The sequence below is a fragment of the Orbicella franksi genome, chromosome 15 (assembly GCF_964199315.1).
Source record: "Orbicella franksi chromosome 15, jaOrbFran1.1, whole genome shotgun sequence".
Lineage (NCBI taxonomy): Eukaryota > Metazoa > Cnidaria > Anthozoa > Scleractinia > Merulinidae > Orbicella > Orbicella franksi.
The window spans coordinates 16,367,061-16,389,847 of NC_138159.1; the positions used below are offsets into that span (position 1 = coordinate 16,367,061).

Genomic DNA, 22,787 nt, shown 5'->3' on the forward strand with positions numbered 1-22,787 from the left:
ATTTTCCTGAAACATAAAAAACACGTGTTAGACTGAAACAATATCTGTTAGAATGATAGTTTTGGCTTTGGAGATATACCGACGGGAAAATAAGAAAATTTCTATCAATCCGTTACGTATCTTCGGGCCCCTAAACTGTGTCTCAACTAGTTCAGATAAATAGCTCTAAAGCCGCTAGTTTCTTTTGTGGAGCGAACTCTGATCGCTCCATAAAAGAAACTGGTGGCTATAGAGCTATTTAAAAGTGTTATACTGTACTTTAAACATTTCGGACGATTTTATTTTGGGACAGTTTTTTGTCCGAAATTAAAATCGTCCGAGTTATTTGCAAGTAATTTATGTTGGGTTACATGTACGGGGCCAGGGTCTCCCAAAGGGTTTATTTTTCTCTTTCAACTTGTATTTTTCTTTTGTTTATTTACTTGAAGCAGGAGCCCGTTGATCCTGGTTGAAGATTCGGGTTGGAAAACTAAGCAGAGGCGCGTTATATCTCAGCTAAAGTCGATTCTGAGAAGTCTTACAAGATCCTTTGAAGTTTTTGTCTTTGGAGTGTTGAGAAATTCCAGTAAGACGTTTTGTCACCGTTCAATTTTGAAATTAAGCTTCTATGAAACCGAATAATATAATTAGTTCGCTTGTAAAACGATACAAACATTTAATTGCGTTGTTTTACTCCATTTAATTACCAAATGCTCTCTCTCGAAAATAAGCTTACTGTCATTACTGAAATCTTTTATAGGTGAAAAAGATTAATTTTTAGACTTCTGTGTAAAAACCGTTGATGTTAAAAAAAAAACGTTCCCGGGTCGAAGCCGGCAAGAAACCTGTTAATTTAACATCCAGACATTTCACAAGCATATGGTATATTAGCTATTGTTATTGCAATTTCAATAGATGATCAGGCTATTCATGCGACAATTCATTATCCATCAGAAATAGTGTCTGTGAAGTAGGTAAACAAGAGCATTATATTGCAGCCACCTGCCATTTAGTAGGAGGACTTGTCCACTGAAAATTCAAAAGCTTCTCTCTCCATTTAGCTGTGTTTGACTTTTGACAAGAGCTCATGGCCAAAAGGAACAACTGAAGAGAAGGTGGGCAAAACAGGTTTTTACTGAGTATGCCTCTCCTAGCATTAACCAAAAGGGATTTAGTAGCTAGTGATTTGCGGTTGCTCGTCCTTAAAACCATTAGCTTTTCGTTTATAGCATGCTGAGTTAACTACTCACGGAAAATGCCCCTAATTTATATACGACAACAAAATTTTCATATTTTTCAGAGATACACAACGTTCACTGTCTATAACATAGCACAAGCGAAAAGAAAAGGAACAAGCTTTATACGGTTTCATCAGTCTCATAAGTGTTAAACTAGAATTATTATGCATTTAGACTCTATAGTTGCAGTAACAAAACAGGCAGCATAAACTTTCCAGCTGTATTTCCATCAAGGACACACATACAGCTAAGGGGCAATCCCCTATGAAAAGGTCGGGGATGTTCGTCGTCTCGCTTTGAGGTGTAAATCAAGGATTTTGGTCTCACTTGGAGTGTTCAGGACGAAATGCCACTAGTTTTAGCTGTCAATGTATCTTTTAGGGTGCACTCGAAGAAATGACAGTTAAAAAACGCTCTCATTTCCGTTTTTAGGCTCGATTTGCGCAGCTCTCTAGCTAGCTGTGGAGTCCGGTCTACAAGCCCGGGCTCCTTTGCCCAACAGTAGATGCCAAAAATTTCCAGTACCTCCATGAAATCCCTCGTTTCTACAATTTGATATATTCAACCCTTCTTCGTTTTAAGTATTTAGAGGTCAAATAAAGCTCGAGACACGCCCATATTGGTCTGCTTTAGTTAAATTCAATTTTTTTTGACGAGTATTCCCGACGTTTTCATATGGGAGCCACCCCTCTCCGCGATACAGCCTCTGTTTAAGAATAAAACAGCGAGACTTTATTTTGCTCTTGACCAAATTATGACAGAAAACATTTACGTTGGAGCAGCTGTTTTTAAGCATGTTCATCGCCCATTTTGGCCAATACATTGAAATATCTCGAATTGTCAAAACGAGTCTGTGGCATAGTTTTTGACACGCTAAAAAAGGTGGTAGTGACAAGACACGATAAAAAAGCAATTCTTCAAAACTGCACAAAGGTGTTGAAAAAAAGTGTATTTTTTCCCCTCCAGTTTGAACCCAGGACTGCGGACAGAAGTGCACTCTTTTCCATTTCCGTAAGTCAATGGATTATATTTATTCCTCGAAATAAGAATTAAAATTTATAAATGCGGACACTGGACCACATACGGCTTCTGATTTCTCCACAGCCCGGAAATAGAATTGTGAATCAATTAACCCAAAGCGAGTTGGAACTGTGCGTGCGCAAGCTTCTTCTTTCTTAATCAATGATGTTCAATCTGCGATTTTAATTCTTCGTTGCGTTGAAGATTAGCGGAGAATTTCAGGCTTGCTTCAACTTATTTATACTTATTTATAACAACTACGTTACACGACTGACTCCTTTTGTTGTCACGTTTGTTAAAAGCAATTAAGTGCTATTGACAGGTGATTTTCCATAAAAGAAAGCATTGAATACACTTCCCTTTTTAACTATGTTTTGCAAAAGAAAGCTAGAGCAATGTCATCGGACCTCAGATGAACGAAGCAAACAAGTATATAACAATATTTCCCATGCAATACAAAATCAACGCTCATTACATAATAAAAATATTATTTACCTATTCACGCGGGTAAATAATACATTATACATCCTCAAAACTTCACAAATGAAACCGAAAAGCCACAAATGTTTTAATTCATCAGTTATATTGAAAAACAACATTTGACCGTGTTCTTTGGATTCGTAAATTCGATCAATAGCTTGTCGCAGGAAAAAGAAAACTAAGCTTTTTAGGTCATTGAAACTGGGAAATGACAAACAGTGTTTTTGTAATTTACCGAAAAATAGTTCCAAACGAAGTAGAGGTTCGATATATAAATGAGTTAAAACCACAAAATGACATATCCCTGATGAATTCTAATTTTACTCAACTTACAAAGTTTTCCTTTTTTATTTTTAATAATTCAAAAGAAAAACTTATTGCAAACCTTTACTGAAAGCAATTGCATGAAAAACACGTCCTGAGTCACAATTTAGAACTTTACTAAATATGATTTATAGCAACGTAAGTTTAGTTCGCGAATTAAGTAGAAACAATATATTTTCACTTTTCCAAGCTAAAGCCATTAACGGAAAAGGTACCGTTTAATTATTAACATTTGTTGACACAGCGAAAGATTCTTTCCTCCTTTTAAATTTTGTTCAAGAGTATGCCTCTTTTTGTTGTAAATAGCACTTTCAGGACCTAATTCAGTACTAATGAATTTTTTCAGCTGTGCGGAAGAGTAGTTGAAGTTTGGTTGAAGAATTAATCAGCCCGAGGTGAATTTGCCGAAAAAAATGCTGAGTTATCAATTTAATCTTTTCACACATATTATTATGATAAAAGCTGAACAAGAGTCCAGGATACACATTTCTCAGGCCGGATAAATTTGAAAACGAAGCTTTATTTCTGCGGTTAGGCCTACAGTGCACATTAATCCGTCACGAAAATGGAGCTTTTCGAAAACGCTCTTCAAGCCAGGAATTTGAAAACGCCGGCTTTTCGTTTTCGTGTGGACGGAAAACATTTTGAAAACGGAGCTTTTCGAAAACGATGGCCTCACGATAATCATGTGATTTCCCTGACTGACTTTTCTTCAAATGCAAATCCAAAATGGAAAAATGAACGTTAATTGTTGCGTTTTTAATTGGGGCCAGTCATATCCCTTTGTGTCGTTGCGTTTTCAATGTGTTCTCCTTAGTCAAGAATGACTCTCCATCATATATTCTGTTATCAAGGCGAATCTAGGTGGTTTAGTCCAAGCGCACTTATAGCACTTAGAAATCTGCTTTTTAAACTTTGTTTTACAAAACAACCTTCCTTTATGGGTGAAGAAGTGAATACGACTATTAATTTCACAGGCAAAACGAAATTAACGGACATGACTTAATGAACCAATAATATTTACAAACCTTTTAGCCCGGGCGTATGGTGTATTCAATTTTTAATATAGATCGAACTTTCACAAATGGAAAAAGCCACAAATATGCAGAACTGTAAATAGCTTCATTTCACTGATAAACAACGGGTTTATAATTAAGCAGTCTTATTAGCAGATTTTGTGCTTCATCCATTTTGTGTCAGAACAAAACTAAACTTTTAAGTCTTTTAACATTGTCAAAACGTGTTGAGTAGAGAAAGTATTCAAACTGAAATAATTAACTGTATTGTTTTTATTCAGTATAACTAATTTTAAATAAACGAAACGTCAGTAAAATAAAATAAGACCACAAATTGGCGACTTTCTTGAACTTAAAATCAGTCTCCGTTTTCCTGGATGTAGGGGAATTTCGCCGAAACGTCGATAAATATATTTGTGGTCATGTTTCTTTTCATGTTTTTGACATCAATTTAACTGAACAGGTCCATTAATTTAATTTGTTCTTTTTTTCTAGTTCAGAACCAGTTTTTATTGAAGTTATATAGCCCAGGGCGAAAATTTTTTCCCGAGAGTCACTTCCATCAAAGTTTTCTATGAAATTTTCCTCAATTCGTTCAGGAAGTAAAGAAGTTAAGTTTCGTGGGGAAAATATATTTTATTTAACAAATAAAGAAGTCTAAGCCGTGTATTACACTGTGATAAAACTGACACGACGGGCATTTGAGAATACGAGGGAAATCTAGAAAACACGAGCCGCAGGCGAGTGCTCTCTACATTTCTCGAGTGTTCTCAAATGTCCGGAGTGTTTTACGAACAAGTTCTCGAAGGTGATTAATCTTGATGACAAGGCACCGTTTCCACATACTAAGTTTGTTGGGTAAAATTAAAATTTCAAAAAATAAATTTGTTATAGAATATTATTTAAGTTTTTAAAAAAAAAATGTCATGCGCTAAATTGCCAAATGATTTCAAACTATCAAAGCACACTCACAATTATTTTACATTGTGTTGATTTTAAGGATTGTCTTGCCAAGGACTCGAGCGTAATGGCTTTTGTCAAAAGGCTTTTTTACCTAGCAGCTGTGCTTGGAGTATCGCAACTGTTTTGTAACGTGGAGGCACAGCAATGTAGCAGACAAAGTCGAAAAGAAGCTTCCCAGTTTGGCATGATGTTACAGAGACACATCTTCAAACGGATGACAGATTCTTCGTATGTTTGTCTTAAGGAGTGTCGCCTTGACTTACGGTGCCAAAGTTTCAACTACGTTATTTCCAAAGAGATGTGTGAATTGAACAATCGCACCAAGGAAGCGAGACCTGAAGATTTTGTTCCAGACCCTGACAGATATTACTTTAGACGAGACTTTGGTAGAGGTAACTAATCATAGTTTTATCAAGTTCCTTTCTTACCCGGTTTAGTGAATTTCTCGTTTCTTGATTTAAGAAAAGAGGTACATCATGCATACGTTGGTAATACGAATTGCAAAATTATCATGATGAAAAAATATATGCAATAACGATTGAAATTGTCGGACACTTCGGATGAATGTTGGAAATTCTCTACATCTTGACGAGCCTTTACATCACCTTGGGAAATCGTCGGAATTCGTCGGGTCATCTTCGGAAATTTTGTAGGTCTTCGGTTAAACTTTGGAATCTTTGTAGGTTGTCAAAAAATCTCTGGGAATCCTTCGAATAAACCGATCAAAATGCATTAATTATTCTGCTCTCTACGCTTTAAACGTATATGAAATGATGTCGATATATAGATAACATCCTCAGTATGATTCAAGAATCACACGGGAACTGTAACACACCTGGTTAATATCACGGATTATTATACGGTTGTACATGTGTTTCACAAGGACTGGGAACTACCGAATTCACGAATTTGATCGGCTAAAATCGATATTGACCGCGGTCTAGATTTTCCCATTTAGACCGGCACCTAAATCGGTTACATTTTGCGGTGAAAAAGCTGTAAACTACAATACAAAAATGTTGACTATTTCCTTAAAAAACTATTACTGGAAGTGCCAAAACGCCTGATGAGAAAAAAAATATTAAAGAGGACGAGCAAACTTTGGCCGATTTAAGTTCAGCTCATCGCGGTTCGCAAGGAAAATGCCAGCTAGTACAAACCAGTTACATTAGAAGAATCAAATTTTTCTTTTGTGCCATGTAATAAACATCTTATTAACCGAGCTTAGTCGGTCTGTATGGGAGAATCTTGATCTCGGTCTTGCATACAGACCGAACGCAGTGAGGTCTGTACTCATGACCTTGGTCAAGATTCTCCCATACAGACCGACCAAGCTCGGTTAAACAAAAATGTATGAATTCCTTCATCGAGCCAAATTTTGCTCGTTAAAGACTAAGAATGGTCAATTGGACCGATTTATGGCGAAAAAGAAAGTTTTGGAGAAAATTTGTGCTTTTCTTTAATAAGAGCTAATGAATAATATTCGCTTTCCAGTCCCCCTCGGTTCCATTCCTGAACTGCCTGCTGAATCGTGCCATGAAATCAAGGCGAGTGAAGGAGGACAAGCCGTCAGTGGAACATACTGGTTTTATTCTATTGTACCAGACAACGTTGCACTTGCATACTGTGACATGAAAACCGAAGGTAACTTTACCCAGTTTTCTTTTTTTGTCGCTGTTTTGAGGTGTCCAGTTGCACACAGCTTTTGCAGCAAAATGATGAAAAAAGTTACGAAACATTATACATGGTTTTTACACGTAACAATAAAAAATGTATTTTTGATTATGACAAGGTCTTTTTCTAACCCTGACGTCTTATACAGATATCTAGATTTTTTTTTGCAGTATTTAACAAGAGGAAATCGTCTATTTGTAGCGCTAGAGTCAAGGAAATTCAAGGTCGGGGTTCTTTTAGACTTAAAATAGTAATTACCATTTACAACAACCTCTCTGGGAAACTTTGGGCAAAATACATTGATTTGATTCTAAGGTGGGCTACTTTCAAATTTCAATATTTAGATTTCAGACCTCTCATTATGTACATTCACTACTGGTAAAGACTACAAAATTAACTTCAAATTGAAGGAAACCCGAAAGTAATAGTTTTCTAAGATAGAGAAACACTAAAGAGATATTAATAAACCATAAAGAAACAAGGATGGTCTAGAATGGAGAAGACTGACGCGGTTTACAAAAGAAGAACTTCAAAAAAATAGGCTAAACTTTTCAATATGAGCAAACCGTGAAGTAGGTCCTTTAACTAGGAACATTTGTAGTCTTTACCCTTAAAATGGTAGCTTGACTTGATAATATGGACCTCTATGAGACTCCAAAATCAGAGGTGTTGTTAACGAATTCTATCCATTTCAAAACCTTAAAAAAGATGAGTGTATTTTGCTATCCTTCCCTCAGACCTGGACGAATGCAATTCCTCAGTTCCTGTTTGTCACGAGAGTGCCACGTGTCAGAATACCATTGGTTCTTATCGCTGCTTATGTAACAGGACTGGGTTTATTTATCAGGATGGAAAAGGTTGCGTTGGTAAGTATAACATGACTTGGTCAGCCTAGTGCTGCCTGAACTCGACCTTTTCAAATAAAGTAGGTGTGTAGGTATGAATTCTTGTCCACGGTTTTGGCAAACTCTAAACAGCAGTCTCAGAATCTCATATCTTGTGTTATAATTTTTTACTTCGCTCGAATTTAAAGGAGCTCAGTTACGTTATTTTGAGTCATTTTGGCCACGTACAAAATTGAATTTAAATTGAAGGAAACCTGAAAATATAAATTTACTAAGATAGAAAAACACTAAAGAGATAATAATCAACCATAAAGGAACAAGGATGGTTAAGGATGGAGAGGATTGACTCGGATTACAAACGACGAACTTGAAAAATTTAGGCTAAACTTTTCAAGATGCGCAAACCGTGACGTAGTTCATTTGAGTGCTAGCTGACAATCCCTCGATTACCACTCGTTTATTGATCTTTGCACCTGTTGTACAAAGCAAACTAACTACAGGCTGCGTCAGAGGTTTCGCACTAAGGCAAGGCTATAGCAAAGTGCTGGAGCAAATTTCAACAGGAAAACGGGTTTTAATCATTTCGATAAGAAAATGAGTGCTTGAAAAGAGCGGAATTAAAGTTATCAAGAGTCGGTACATCTGAGAATCTTCGGCAAACTTTGGAAGACAATCGTAAAGATTCGTTTAATCCCTTCGGATCACCATGGAAAATCTTCGTCCACAAGTCACCCATTGCGCTTCTTTTCCTTTGCTTTACAGATGCTGACGAATGTGCCGACGGGTCACATGATTGTGACGTCAATGCCGACTGTAACAATACTGTGGGATCCTACATATGCTCCTGCAAACCAACATATTTCGGAAACGGAAAATACTGCACAAGTTTCCGTGAGTCTTTCGCCTGTCATGTTTCCAATGATTATATAAATTAATATTCGAACCCTTCTGTCCCTACCTTTGTGATCTTGGGATGGCTTTTGTTTCCTTCGCGCGCCACGTGGGGGTGAGCAAAAAGATCAAGATCTATTTTTATCTCATACAAAGACAAAGCCTTTGTGGGTGGCTCATGTTCGCGGGGGCCTCATGGTAAGTGCGCTCGACTCCGGATCGAGCGGTCTGGGTTCGAGTCTTGGCCGGGGACATTGTGTTGTGTTCTTGGGTAAGACACTTAACTCTCACAGTGCCTCTCTCCACCCAGGAGTATAAATGAGTACCAGTGGGGGGAAGGAGGGAGGAGTAGAAATACTCCTAATCCCTTCATACCACAAAAACCGGGATAAGCTCCGGCCTGATATTTGGCCGGGCCAATTGGCCCGGCCAATTGGCCCGTATGCCGACTTAGCCTTTTACCATAATTTGCTAATTTAGTTAAGATGGCTCCTGCTTTTTCTTTTGACTCAAAGTACTTTAGCCTCACTTTGCTATTTTCTCTTACCCAGGTGGCCTCGGTTCATCCGTTATTCTTGCTGGTCTCGATCGCAAAAATTACACTGAGAAGCTGATTTCCTTTTTGGACCCAGTCCTCCTGAGCTCACAGCGTAGTGGGCTTGTGCGGTGCTGGCATGCCAAGACTGACGGCTCGGCTGCATCGATATGCCACGACAACTGTGATGGAAAAGGACCCACCGTAACCATCTTTAAGTCCGGCAACTACATATTTGCTGCATATACCGACGTGTCCTGGCATAGCAGTAAGTATCAATTAGTATCAATTCTTTCTCCGGGGGTGGTACTCCCAGAAAATTTCGGCGGGGATGTGTGATCCGCTTCACAAAACCCATACCCTATTTATGACCAAAATCTGCGATTTTCCCTACCCTATTAATGACATGACCAAAAGTCCGATACCTCATTTAAGACCAGACCCTTGAATCAATACCTTGTTTCAGACCTGCCTTATAATTTGTTCCTTAGTTCAGACCAAGGTTAAAGGCAATGTTTATGTGCTTTTAGTGGAAGGATAGCTTTTTCTATAAGACATACCCGATCCAAGACTAGAGTTCAAAAACCATACCCTATTTGGGACCTAAATGGCCAAAATCTATACTCTATTTACGGCAAAAACTGCTAAAAAGCCATACCCTGTGGAGCCGCACATACCTGTATAGCCCATATAAGGAAGTACCCCCCCCTCCTCCGGGCAATACAATTCCTTTTCATCAGTGTTTGTTTACAGCCGAGGTATTTAGAATGTTTCAAACGTTTCTCTTCATTTCAGCTCCTTGCGACTACTCTACAGCCAGCAAAGCTTTCATCTTCTCGCTTTACAACAACAAAGGATATAACCCTGTTAAGCTGACCCAGTATCAAAATCAGGAAAAAGCAATGTATGGTTGTTCCAATTACGGACCCACTTTTGGTTCTAATAGCGGGGATCACGACATCTACATATCGGACAACGCTTTGAGCAACCAAAATTCTTCTACCCGATGTGGCTCTACGTACTCCGTCCCCCCCGGATATTCAGCTGGTGATTGCAGGTTTTTCGTTGGTCCCGCAGGGGATAAGTTCACTCCTACTAACATTGAAGTGTTCTACGAAATAGGTAATGAATATTAGCAAATGAAGTGGTTTCAACCAAAATAATCACTACAATAAGCGACTGGCTTACGATGCTCGCACCACGCTGTCGTCCAATCAGAAGTAATCTAAGATCAAAACCAATCGCAACTCGCTCGTACACAGCTTTCGCACACCTTTTCCCGCGCTTCTCCTTAGCTACATGTATTTGGTTCTGGCTTGATTGGTTCACATGATAAGTCCTCGTGTAACTTGTTTTTCAGCATAATCGCTACAATTTCTTTAGGACACCTGCCTCTGTCAGTACAATCAATTGCAGTATACTTCATAGTTGTGGGAGGCGCGGTGGCCTCATGGTTAGTGCGCTCGTCTCCGGATTGAGCGGTTCGGGTTCGGGCCCTGGCCGGGGACACTGTGTTGTGTTCTTGGGCAAGACACTTTACTCTCACAGTGTCTCTCTCCACCCAGGTGTACAAATGGGTACCGGCGAACTTAATGTTGGGGGTAACCCTGCGATGGACTAGCATCCCATCCAGGGAGGAGTAGAAATATTTCTAGTCACTTCATGCTACAGAAACTGGGATAAGCTCCGGCCTGATGGGCCATTTGGCTCGTATGCAGACTTTACCTTACATTATAGAGTGAAGCCGTAGATGTTCGACTATGTTGCAAAGATTTTTGACTACTTTCGTAAGACTTTTAAAACTTTCAAATATTATCCCAAGGCCTTTTTATCATTTCGGAACATTTTCTGAGCATGTCTTCCTTAGTTTTCGAAAGACGTGAGGATGTTTCCAGGAAAGATGCAAAGTTTTTTTCAATCATATCGTAAACACATCTTATTTGAAACTCATTTTACCGAATCAATATATCAAATTTCATTAAAAGACATTAAATGACCATTTACCCTAAAATTCCGCAAATATCGGTCAGAATGTAAATGGTAAGACAATTTTGGCTCAACCGAACGGGAAGTTTTATAATTTTCAACAGAAATTTCCGACTGGAAAATGTGCTTATTACCATTTGCAATTCTTCGCCGCCATCTTGAAATATGATCAAATTGAACTTGTCCTAGTCTCTTTTGGTAAATTGGTTTTTTTTTTTTTTTTGAGTAAATGCTAAATCGTCAATCGGAACGGACCTTACCATCAGGCATTTTTGCTTATCATTTGCGCAAACCGTTAACGAACCAGTTTCGCCGTTTAAATAGTAAACAGCCGAGAGCTATGAACTCATTTGCTTTTATCTTACTTCAAACCACAAATTTTGTTTCATTCTACAGGGGACCTTGGTACATCGCCCATTATTGGAAGCCTCGATTTCGGCAAATACTTGGGGAAGCTTATTTCTTTTTTAGACCCAGTCGTCCCGGATGCATTCCGCAGTGAGTTTGTACGGTGCTGGCATGCTAAGACTGACGGCTCGGCTGCATCTACATTCCACAACAACTGTGACGGAAGAGGACCTACAGTGACGATCATTAAGTCCGGTAGCTACATATTTGGTGGATATACGGATCTGTCTTGGCAAAGTGAGTAGTTATGAGAACGTTTTCAGTATGAACTGTCTTCGTTTCTTAGGCCTTCTGGACAAATGTGAAACCTTCTCATTGTTATCAGCTTTCCTCCACAGGCAGAACATGTCGATGTTATTCATGCAATGACAAGTTATTGCTTAACACCAATATAATCTTATAACGCTTTCAAGCATTACGGGTTAGATCATGCGAAACACCTTTGAAATCCTCTCGACTTACGACTGTGTTGCGCTATAACTGCATTTTTCTGTTCTACCTTACTTATTACATGAAATTTTCGCGACACGTTTATTTCGCGAGTTTGAGGTGCGCACATTTCGCGACACTTTTCGGACTTTGCAAGAATTTTGTCTTTTGAATCACTTTAACTTTAACTTCCTTGGTAATGTTACTTTAACATGTCTTTGTTTGTCAGAATGTTTATACGCTTGTTTTCATCTTAGATTCTGGCGGTTATACTTCAGCTAGTAAAGCTTTCATCTTCTCGCTCTACAATGTCAAAGGATATAATCCTGTGAAGCTGACTCAGTATCAAAATCAGCAGTATGCAATGTGCAAGGAGCCCAATTACGGCCCCAGCTTCGGTTACGGGCCTGATATCTACATATCGGACAACGCTACGGCCAACCAAAATTCTTCTACCCAGTGTGGCGGAACCTACTCCTTCCCCTCCGGATATTCAAATGCTGGCTGTGAATTTTTCACTGGAACCAGTCATTTCACGCCAACTGACATTGAAGTGTTTTACGAAATACGTAATAAATTCGTGTTTCTTTGTTGGGTTGATGTAATACTTGCGACAGTTATTGGTTTTAGATAGGAGTTTGACATTTGCATTCAGTCTTGTGAAGCTACATGTGGCTATTACAACGGATGAACAGAAGACCTCAAAATCTGACTGTTTTGCTACTGCGAAACGGCGGTATTACAAGGATTGTGCCCAGCTGAGTTTGGTGTATTTTATTTAGTTTTGTCAAATACTCGCTGTAAAACTAAATGTTAGCGAAGACATTACTTCTATGGATCTAAATAACAAAGCCATAGCTTTATTACAAACAAATGCTTCTCCCAGACGTTATAATTAAAGATGACAATGCAAGCAGACGATACAAACTTTGAAAACTGTTCAGCCTATAAAATGTTTCAAAAACTCTTTTCGCCATCCGTTTAAATCTTCTTCAATTTCTGTCCATCCGTACCTTGTTTTGTATAAGTTGTGTTACTGAAATATTCCCTCACTGTTTTCAGTGATTAGTTTTTATATTTCCCCCAATTCAGCGGTCATTTCGTTTGCCTAAATTTGGCTAAAATCAATGTCACAGCTAACCTCTTGTTTCTCGTACCCAGGCGGCCTCGGTGCATCTGTTATTCTTGGCGATCTCGATCACAGCAAATACTTAGGGAAGCTGATAACTTACTTAGACCCAGCTCTCCCGAGTGCATCCCGTACTTACTTTGAGCGATGTTGGCATGCTAAGACAGACGGCTGGGATGCGTCAACATTCCACAGCAACTGTGATGGAAAGGGACCCACTGTGACCATTATTAAAGTTGGCCAATACATATTTGGTGGATATACCAATACGTCTTGGCTAAGTACGTATATACTTATCATTATCATTCGATGTATTTGCTTCCTTTTCATTGGCCGAGAGCCCACCACATGACCTTCAAATAACTGCCTGCAAATAATGGTCTGCTCATGCGTAATACCGTGTAAATGCAAATAATAGTTCTACTCATGTGTAATTGTAACCACACTCTTAAGTGGGAAACGGCAGGTCGCTTTCCTGAGCGATCAGACGGAGAGTGATTTAAAAATGAAAACAAACTTGGTGAGCGAATAAAAAAGCAATTATTGATCTCCGATATCGCAAAATATCGTGATTCGTGTCTCGAAGATCAATTACTGATCTGCTCGCCACTGACAAATCACCATATTTTGCTCAATCTCGTCCAATAATTTTTCATTATTTTGCTGGGCCTTATGAATAAGTATTCTTGCTTCCGTTGGTGTTGCTGTGGAGAAACATTATGCTTTTAATTTGATCGATATTAGTTCGTTCCCTTGTGGTTGTTGTTGTGTTAAATGAACGTTGTTTTCGCATGATTTGTCGATTTACCCCTGTAGTCAGTAAGGACCTCAGGATAAAGTTTTCACATAACGTCTTTGCCAGCCACTTCAGTGGTCAGAGACTTTTTCCTTGTTGTTGCAGTTGTTTCTCTGTTCTGAAGCATTTTTATTTTATCAGCTTCTTTTTGTTTTTATTTCTAAATGCCACAATCCGCTTTTCTTCATCATTTTCAGGTTCTTGCAGTTACTCCTCAGCCAGTAAAGCTTTCCTGTTCTCGCTTTACAACAAAGATGGATATAATCCTGTCAAGCTGACTCAGTATCAAAAAAAGACCGAAGCAATCTACAGGTGTTCCTCTTATGGACCCACTTTTGGTTATGGTGGAGGACATGTACATGATATCTACATATCAAACAACCCTACCATCAACCAACCTACCAATTCTTATACCAGGTGTGGCTCTACATATTCTGTACCCCACGGATATTTAGCTGGCGACTGTGGGTTTTTCACTGGAGCTTTATATTTCACTCCTTCTGATATTGAAGTGTTCTACGATATAGGTAATTGAAAATATGACATCATTCTTTAGTCAATATCACCGAGTAACCCATTCAACCATAACTGCTGTAAATATTTCTGAATTATTTTCGGTGTTTCAGCCTTGTTTCTTATCACAGGCAAGGTGAATTGTCTAATATAAATATAGATGTGGCCTGCCTAGATGAGCCCAGGCTACTTGCGGGTTCGCGCTGTTGCTATTGTCAAGCTTTTTTTTAACTCAATGTGTATATATTTCTGTAAAATTGTAAATATGCGAGTCATAATAAATAATAAAGTTGTTGTTGAATTTTCAATCGGAGTCCGTTAAAATGACAAAACAACGTTTGCGATTGTTTCATGGAGAAATAATTTTCATGAGAAGTGATGGAAATCATTCGTTGTGAAACAACTTGAAACAATGACTGCTTTTAATAAATCCAGAAACGGAACAAAGAGCAGTTTCAGACATTACGAGCATCCCAGACCCTTCCACATGAGAGTCCGCCTTGGACCTCAACGACTGTGAAGTTCGATTGGCTTGGCGTAGGCTGAAACGTGCTTTGAATCAGTTTTTTTTTTATGACCATTACTTTCCTTGGTCAAATGGATGAAAAATTTACATCATGTAGTGGTTTGGGGTGATAGTTTGCCGTGATGTATTTTAAGTAAAATCGATATTATCATGAAAACGATTAACAGATAAACTCGATTGACAGTTGAAGAGATTGCCGATTTTTATGAGACGTTGTCATACTTAGAAATAAAAATTGATGGTTACTTTATTGGCGACACCAACACGGCGCCTCCATACAAAGCTCTATCTACAAATTTGAGAGAAGCATTTCTCGAATAACACAGGTATGAAGAAACAGGCAGACCTAAGTCTTTGCGAAGTTGTATATAAATCAATAATCTGTTATATCTCACATTCTTGACTCAATTTATTGAATGATTAAAATCTTGATTGTTGATGGCATGACAGTGAAAACCAGCAGTACGACTGCAGTTGCTTTGAACTTTTGTCTCTCGTACCCAGGCGGCCTTGCAACATCTGCAATTCTTGGCAACCTCGATCACAACAAATACTTGGGGAAGCTGATAACTTACTTAGACCCAGCTCTCCCGAGCGTATCGCAGAGTTACTTTGTGCGGTGCTGGCATGCAAGGACAGACGGCTCAGCTGCGTCCACATTCCATAGCAACTGTGATGGAAAGGGACCCACAGTGACCATCATTAGAGTTGGCCAATACATATTTGGTGGATACACTGACGTGTCTTGGCGCAGTAAGTATCATAAGATCTAACTATCACCAAGAGCTTGATAAAAACGTGCTTTATTATCTCAGTAAAAGAACAAAAAAACTCCATTTTTGTTCTTTTGTTTAACCATTGGTCTTACTCTTTTCTTGTTTAAGAAATACAAGTACTTATTTCAGGTTTAAAACCGATATTAATACGCTTTTTGATGTTGCGCGGCCTTGCAGTTTCGCATAATCGACCTCAAATCGCATCCGATGGCGGGCTTAACTCATAAGAAAAATCCTCGATTTCTATAAAGATCTTTCGTAGCTACCCTAAGAGCAGATTCGCTTCGATCTCATTCGCAGCTCAAAGTATTGTAGCCTGTGAACACAGAGGTATTTCCGGCTGTCACTTGGTTCCGCCGAAAAATAACGTCTGCGAACCCGAGCCAGAAAACGATTTCTGTGACGTAAGAATTCTAAGCCAATCACAATTTAGCTCAAATAACCCCAGAACCACTGCGCGAGGTATTCGCTGCGAGGAGCACTCGAGTTTCATTCTATCATGGAATCTGATTGGCCAAGAAGAAACAAAAGTCATTACGTCACAGAAATCGTTTCCTGGCTCGGGTTTTTCGGCGGAACCAAGCGACAGCCGGAAATACGTCTGCGTTCGCAGGCTAAAAATATTGTGACTGGTTGTCCAAACACCCGCGTAGGACTGCGAGAACTTAATCTAGCGGCGCCGACTCGCATTAAGCAGACTAGCTTTCGTCTTGAGCAAACTTTTTTTAAAAAAAACTTAACTTAATCGGTTTCAATCAGGCTACGAGGAGTTCACAAGCTAGAGGGCTCAATTCAGAGGGTGGCAAAGGGTTCTTGCGTGACGCATGATGGCCTCAAAATTAGCAGCGTGACGCGTGAATTGGACCAAATTAGCCTCGTGACGCTGGACAAGACATCATAACGTCATGCATGATTTGTTATTTTACAAGCAAGTGATGCGTGATTTGCCAATTGGATTTCCGTGATAAGTGAACGTTCTTTCAACTACAACCGATACCATTCATTCAAAGTAAACAGTAAATAGAATCTTAAAAGAGATCAATAAATCGTGGGCTTCTGATGTCTTTGATCTTCGTGGATCTTCACGGTACTATAGGTCCAAACAATTGTGACAGAATAGGAATAAGTCAATTGAAAACAGTCAAGCTTTGCACCAGGACTATGAGCTTCAGAGTTATTTTTGTCCATTTTGTCGACCGATCATTTTTGGCAGTGCATCAGACCATATCCGAAACCGGCTATCAATCAATCAGTCAGTCAATCAATCAATCAATCAATCAATCAATCAATCAAGCAATCACTCACTCAATCAATCAATCAATCATCGTATTTAAGGTCTGAAAGAATGTCGTCTCAAAACCGGAGGGTTCCAAACGGCTGAAAAGATAAGAGACGTTAGAGTTAAGTGTCATTTTATGCCGCTCCAGAAGACAGAGAGAGGCTACACAAGGAAAAAGTTTGTGAACCACTTAATGAAGGTCGTCATAAAGACCTAACTGAATTCAAAAGCCACGTTATGTCATCCACAGACATAAAAGCGTTGCCGAACAGAAGAGGATTTAAGTGAAGAATGATCATCGTAGTTAATTTTCCAATTTAAGCAATTGGAAAGAAGAAGCCTGAAAAAAATCAGGGCTTCAACGGGATTCGAACCCGTGACCTCCGCGATACCGGTGCGATGCTCTACCAACTGAGCTATGAAGCCACACATTGGGAGCGAGGCCAGTTACTTGAGTTCATATCTTCCCGTGAGGAGTGAAATGATGTGAAGTTTATATGAAATAATTCATATATGAACTGCGGTTGTAGATGAAAGTGCAGAATGATAATCGCAGTTAATTTTCCAATTTAAACAATTGGAAAGAAGAAGCCTGAAAAAATCAGGGCTTCAACGGGATTCGAACCCGTGACTTCCGCGATACCGGTGCGATGCTCTACCAACTGAGCTATGAAGTCACACATTGGGAGCGAGGCCAGTTAATTGAGTTCATATCTTCCCGTGAGGAGTGAAATGATGTGAAGTTTATATTCTTCACTTTCATCTACAACCGCTGTTCATATATGAATTATTTTATATAAACTTCACATCAGAAAAGGATTTACAGGGGTAAAGCTTTGACACAAATATTGCCTGTACATCAAAGCTTGGCAAAGGTAGCGTAGACGTCTTCTCAATTCGTATAAGATCTCTGTCAACTTAGCCTGTGAACAGGCTCCCGATTGTGTCATAGAGGAAGGAAAGAAACAGGCGGGCGGAGTTAGACCGCCTGTCTGGAGAGGGGAAAATCCCACACCACAAAATTGGCGATGTACTTACTCTTTTTACGTGACGCGTGATTGTTGAAAAAAAATCTCCGTGATGCGTGATTTAATAGAAAAATTCATCGTGATGCGTGATTGGTAACCCCCCCCCCCCCCCCACCCACTTTGCCACCCGCATTTCAGAATAAGTAAATCGCTCGCAGCCATGCACTTCATGTACTGCCGACAAAGAGACTTCCTTGTAGTGCGGAAAGTCATTTGAGAATGAGATACAAAAGAAGTGAAAATAAGGAACTATCTTACCAGTCCACTTTGGTCGTACGCATCCGGAGGACTGACTGAGCGAACGAACTGTACGAACATAGGAAGGTATGAACGAACGAACGAACGAACGAACAAAAGGACAGACGAATAGACGAACGGATGGACAGACGGACGAAGGGACAAAGGGACGAACGGACGAAGGCACGAAGAGACGAAAGGACGAACGGGCGAACGGACGTACGAACGTGCGCACAAATTAAACGAATGACCAATAGAACAAACGAACGAACGAAAAAACTTTATTTAAGTGTCTGAAAGCATTTGGCAGATGGAGAACGCTCTACTAACAAGGAAAACCTAATTTATTTGGACTTACGTTATGAAAGTGCTGACGACTTATATTACCATTGCATATCCATTCTGGTTTGGCAACCACAACAGTACGGCCTCGAACGTCGATTGAAAAATGAAGGTTCTGGTTAATCCAGTTTCATGTATGTCTGTCTCGTACTGTCAATAATTATGCTAGCCAGCGTTAAGTTCGAAAATCATGTGGCTGTGCGGTTCGTTTTCCAGAATACGCTGAACTTGGTCATTAAGCATTTAATGACTGACCCCAAGAGAAACAGTGAGTTTTGTATCCCTGAGACCCTCAATGTTCCCTCAGGCGAAGCCGCAACCTCGTTCCCAGGGTCTGTCATCTTACCGCCCCCTGGAGCGAATCGTTCGCTCTAGGGGGTGGTAAGATGAGAGACCCTGGGAACGAGGTTGGCGAAGTCGAGGAGAACGTTGAGGTCGAGGGGAAACAGAACTCACTATTTCCCGCTGGGCCAGTCATGAAGTGTTTTGTATACCTCCCAACTCAAAAAAGAAAAAAGAAACAGCAAAAAAAATGTTTGCCTGACGTCGGCTGGCACATAAATTTGGTGGGGTTAAAAGGAGCACAACCTGATCATGTGCGAGTCGAAAGTTTAAGTTGTTGTTTCCCTAGGGAGTTAGTGAGTTTTGCTCGCCCTTGGGAGTTAGTAAGTTTTGTTCGCCCCAGGGGAGTTAGTGAGTTTTGACCCACCGCACGTGACACCTTTTCCTCCAATCGGAAAACGTATTCCGGTTGGGAGGTATAGCATTTTACGTTATTGTTTCAATCTTCCAATAACATGCTTATCAATGACGCTGACAGAACAAAACTTAGTTGCATCATATTCTACTAAGTATGAGTCGTGAATCTGAATTAGGTGTATTTTCCATAAGAAGTCCTGTTGTAAACCACCGAAAGCTTCCAGAAGGACGATCTCTCTCTGTCAGTCTCCAGACTTCTTCCTTGCTTATCTTCTTGCTCCAACTAAAACACTTTTTCGACTATAGAAAGAGTTTCCACCTAGAACGTCGCGATCTCATTTCACTCATTTGAAAATTCAGTCGCTACCAAGGCATATCACGCTTAACGCCCTTGCCAACAGATCCGATCCTCTCGTTGCCTATTTATTTTGTTTTTTTGTTGTTGTTTCTTTTCTTCTAAAGATTACTTTACAATATATGGTAGCTTTATTTCTGTTTTTCTTTTCAACCGAAATGCTTAGAAAGTGTACAACTTTTGTTTCCAATTCAGGTTCTAGTTGCAGTTATACTTATGCCAGTAAAGCTTTCCTGTTCTCGCTTTACAACAATGATGGATATAATCCTGTCAAACTGACTCAGTATCAAAATCAACAATACGCAATGTATCACTGCTCCAACTACGGACCCACTTTTGGTGCTGGTGCGTACAATGACATCCGCATATCGGACAACTCTACGAGCAACTCGGGATCGTATACCACTTGCGGCTATACATACTCCGTTCCTTCAGGATATTCAGCTGGGCATTGTAGCTTTTTCACTGGGGGCATTCTTCATTTCACTCCTACTGACATTGAAGTGTTCTACGAAATAGGTGATTAAAAACAGAACATGATAACTCTCTTTTAATGCCGTAATCAGGATTCGATTTAGCGCTCTCTTTCAATAAGCGCCGCCTTACAACCCCCGGGGGGTACTCCCAGAAAAATTGGGTGGAGGTGTGCGCGGTCCGCTTCCCAAAACCCTTACCCTATTTATGACCAAAATCCGCGATCTTCCCATCCTATTTATGACTTGAAAAAGTAGCTTCTTCTAAAAAGCATACCTAGTTCAAGTGCAAACACCATACCCTATTTATGACCAAAACGGCTGAAAACGCTATCTTTCGGTCCGCGCGTACCTATATAGCCCATATAAGGGAGTCTCCTCGCACCCAGATCCCCCGGGCTTACAACAAGTGCCCTCATTGCGAAAGTGACAGTGAAGACTTTGACATCGAAGAGATGATAGTAAAGACTGATTAGACAAGTAAACAATGTGTCAGTTAATTCCATGTGTGCCCATCCCCCGCAATAGTGGGGCATTTTTCCACAATGTCAATCCCGGGGTCGGATATCAGCCTTGCACAATTACCCTGGGGCATTTGACCATCTCGCTTTTTCATCTTACATGCAGCCATAGTTAATGGAGGGAAAATGGTAAGGAAACCTGGCAAAGTTCTTTGGGGGCTGACCCAGCAAAAAACCTGCCAAAATACAAAAGGTGGTTATGTGTGCTCATACAATTAACCAATAGCAGCATTGCGATTATATAATTCAAGCATAGTCAATGAGCATAAAACAACAGATGTCCTGGGTCAAGGACCTTCAAACATAAATCTTAGCCTGTTGTTTTGTTTTGTTTTGTTTGTTTGTTTGTTTGTTTGTTTGTTTTTCGCTTTTTCCATGTTTACCAGCGTTCATGACCATTTCCTCCTATTGGTTGTGATGCAGCATTGTCGCTTCTTTTAATGACCAGTTTATCGGCAAATACGGTAAGTTTCGTAATGAATGCGTCTAAATAGGACATAAATAAGACTCTAGATCCTACGGAATAACCTATATTGTGTTTTTTCTTCACTATTAAAGTTAAAAAAAGACCTTGCTAGGACTTTTAATTTGGCCTGAATTGGCTTTGATTGTACTGAAAGTAACATGAGAAACGAAAAAATAATAATAATTGAGCCACAACCCCGGGGCATTTGATCAACTGGTTTGTTCCAGCCGTACGGCATTTCCAGGTTGTTTTCAAAATAACCTAATTCCCGGGGGAAGGCCTGTTGGGGGGGGGGGGGCAGCATGGGCACAGCTGGAATTGACTAATGCATTTCTTTCTTGAGCGTATGAGTTAACGCATCGACTTGGTCTAAACAGGCAAATGGTGTTATGGTTATGCGAACCTCTATTGTTACAATTCTCAAGTGAAAAGTAACAGTTATTGTCCATTGAAATGCCTTATCACATTTCCATGTTTATGTTGAAGAGAAAAAGAAAGAAATAAGCGCGCCGTCCCTAATAAGCGCCCGCTCTCCAATTAGCACCCTCCCTTGAGTTACCAAAAGTATAAAATAAGTGCCCGGGTCACTAAATCGAACCATGAGATATTTGCTGATATGCAGGTAACCAATCGTTTAATTCATGAACGAAATGAAAAAGAACATATCACTGTTAACCTTTTCAGTTCAAACTGTTAATTCCTGTTACTGAGAGCCATACAGTTTTGAGAATTTGCTGGTAAATCAAGACGGCTCCACTTAGCAGATGATTTCAACTATTTTCATTACCTGTATGCTTGATAATGTATTGGTATTGTGATGAGAAATTAGATCTTGATCACTCTGGCGATTTAATGAATTAAGCAAACCTCAAAAAGGCGACTTTGATACTTAAACATACCGGTTTTATACTCTTTCCTCTATCCAGGCCTAAGTGTGTCCGTCATTCTCGACGGTCTCGATTACAACCAATACTTGGGGAAATTGTTGTCCTTCTTAGACCCAGTCCTCCTGAGTCCAGGGCGTGATCGATTTGTGCGTTGCTGGCATGCCAAGACTGACGGCTCGGCTGCATCGATATTCCACAGCAACTGTGATGGAAAGGGACCCACTGTGACCATCATTAAATACGGCAGCTACATATTTGGTGGATATACCGACGTGTCCTGGCACAGTAAGTATCATTCTACTACTAGTATACTAATGCAAATGCTGTAATCTGATTGGCTGAGCCATTGTACACTATCCGAAGTTTTGAAAGAACATCTAGAAACAAATGGATAATCCAAGTTTTGAGAAGACTAAAAGGATGGCAGTTACAGTTTCTTAAATTGAAAATGCTCGAAATTTGTAATTGTTAAGTACGCGTGGACACAACTGCAAATGTCAAATTGACAATTCAGTCCGCACGAATTCTCTAAAGGGTGAAGTTTAATGCTTAGACCGAAAATAATTGGAATCATTATTTGAAGGAAATTTCAGTCAGAATTCTAGTAAAGCAATTGGATCATAACCTCAACTATCACCTCAAAGAAATCTTGAGCTCATAATCTAATTGTCAATTAGAACTATCGTCTCCTTAAGACTCAAAGACTTGAGACTTAAAGGGGCAGTGTCTCGGCTGTTATATCCTGTTTTAATAAGTATGACGCGGAGCTTGTTATAAAGGTGCTTATTTGGGAAGCAGGGATGACGCATTGGTGAGAGCGCTCGCCTCCCACCTATGTGGCCTGGGTTCGATTCCGGCACGGTGCCATACGTGGGTTGAGTTTGTTGTTGGTTCTCGCCTTGCTCCGAGGATTTTCTCCGGGTTCTTCGGTTTTCCTCCCTCCACAAAAACCAACATCTCCAAATTCCAATT

At 39.8% G+C, this 22,787-nt stretch overlaps 1 protein-coding gene across 1 annotated transcript; it reads left to right on the top strand.

The window, feature by feature from the left end:
• Positions 1 to 1,054: 1,054 nt before the first annotated feature.
• On the top strand, positions 1,055 to 14,248 carry LOC145470645 (uncharacterized). The gene is made up of 12 exons (XM_081454461.1): positions 1,055 to 1,094; positions 1,280 to 2,228; positions 5,058 to 5,412; positions 6,515 to 6,664; positions 7,432 to 7,560; positions 8,302 to 8,430; positions 8,982 to 9,233; positions 9,761 to 10,087; positions 11,348 to 11,596; positions 12,046 to 12,357; positions 12,950 to 13,198; positions 13,911 to 14,248. Exons 3-12 carry the CDS (start codon positions 5,085 to 5,087, stop codon positions 14,246 to 14,248), a joined length of 2,463 nt encoding a protein of 820 aa, XP_081310587.1. The 5' UTR covers positions 1,055 to 1,094; positions 1,280 to 2,228; positions 5,058 to 5,084.
• The last annotated feature ends 8,539 nt before the right edge of the window (positions 14,249 to 22,787 follow it).

Bases quoted from the DNA above. Each gene is read 5' to 3' on its own strand.
- LOC145470645 (XM_081454461.1), top strand. From the start codon at position 5,085: ATGGCTTTTGTCAAAAGGCTTTTTTACCTAGCAGCTGTGCTTGGAGTA. The intron at 5,413-6,514 runs GTAACTAATCAT...TTCGCTTTCCAG, and splicing joins TAGACGAGACTTTGGTAGAG to TCCCCCTCGGTTCCATTCCT. The intron at 6,665-7,431 runs GTAACTTTACCC...TCCTTCCCTCAG, and splicing joins CTGTGACATGAAAACCGAAG to ACCTGGACGAATGCAATTCC.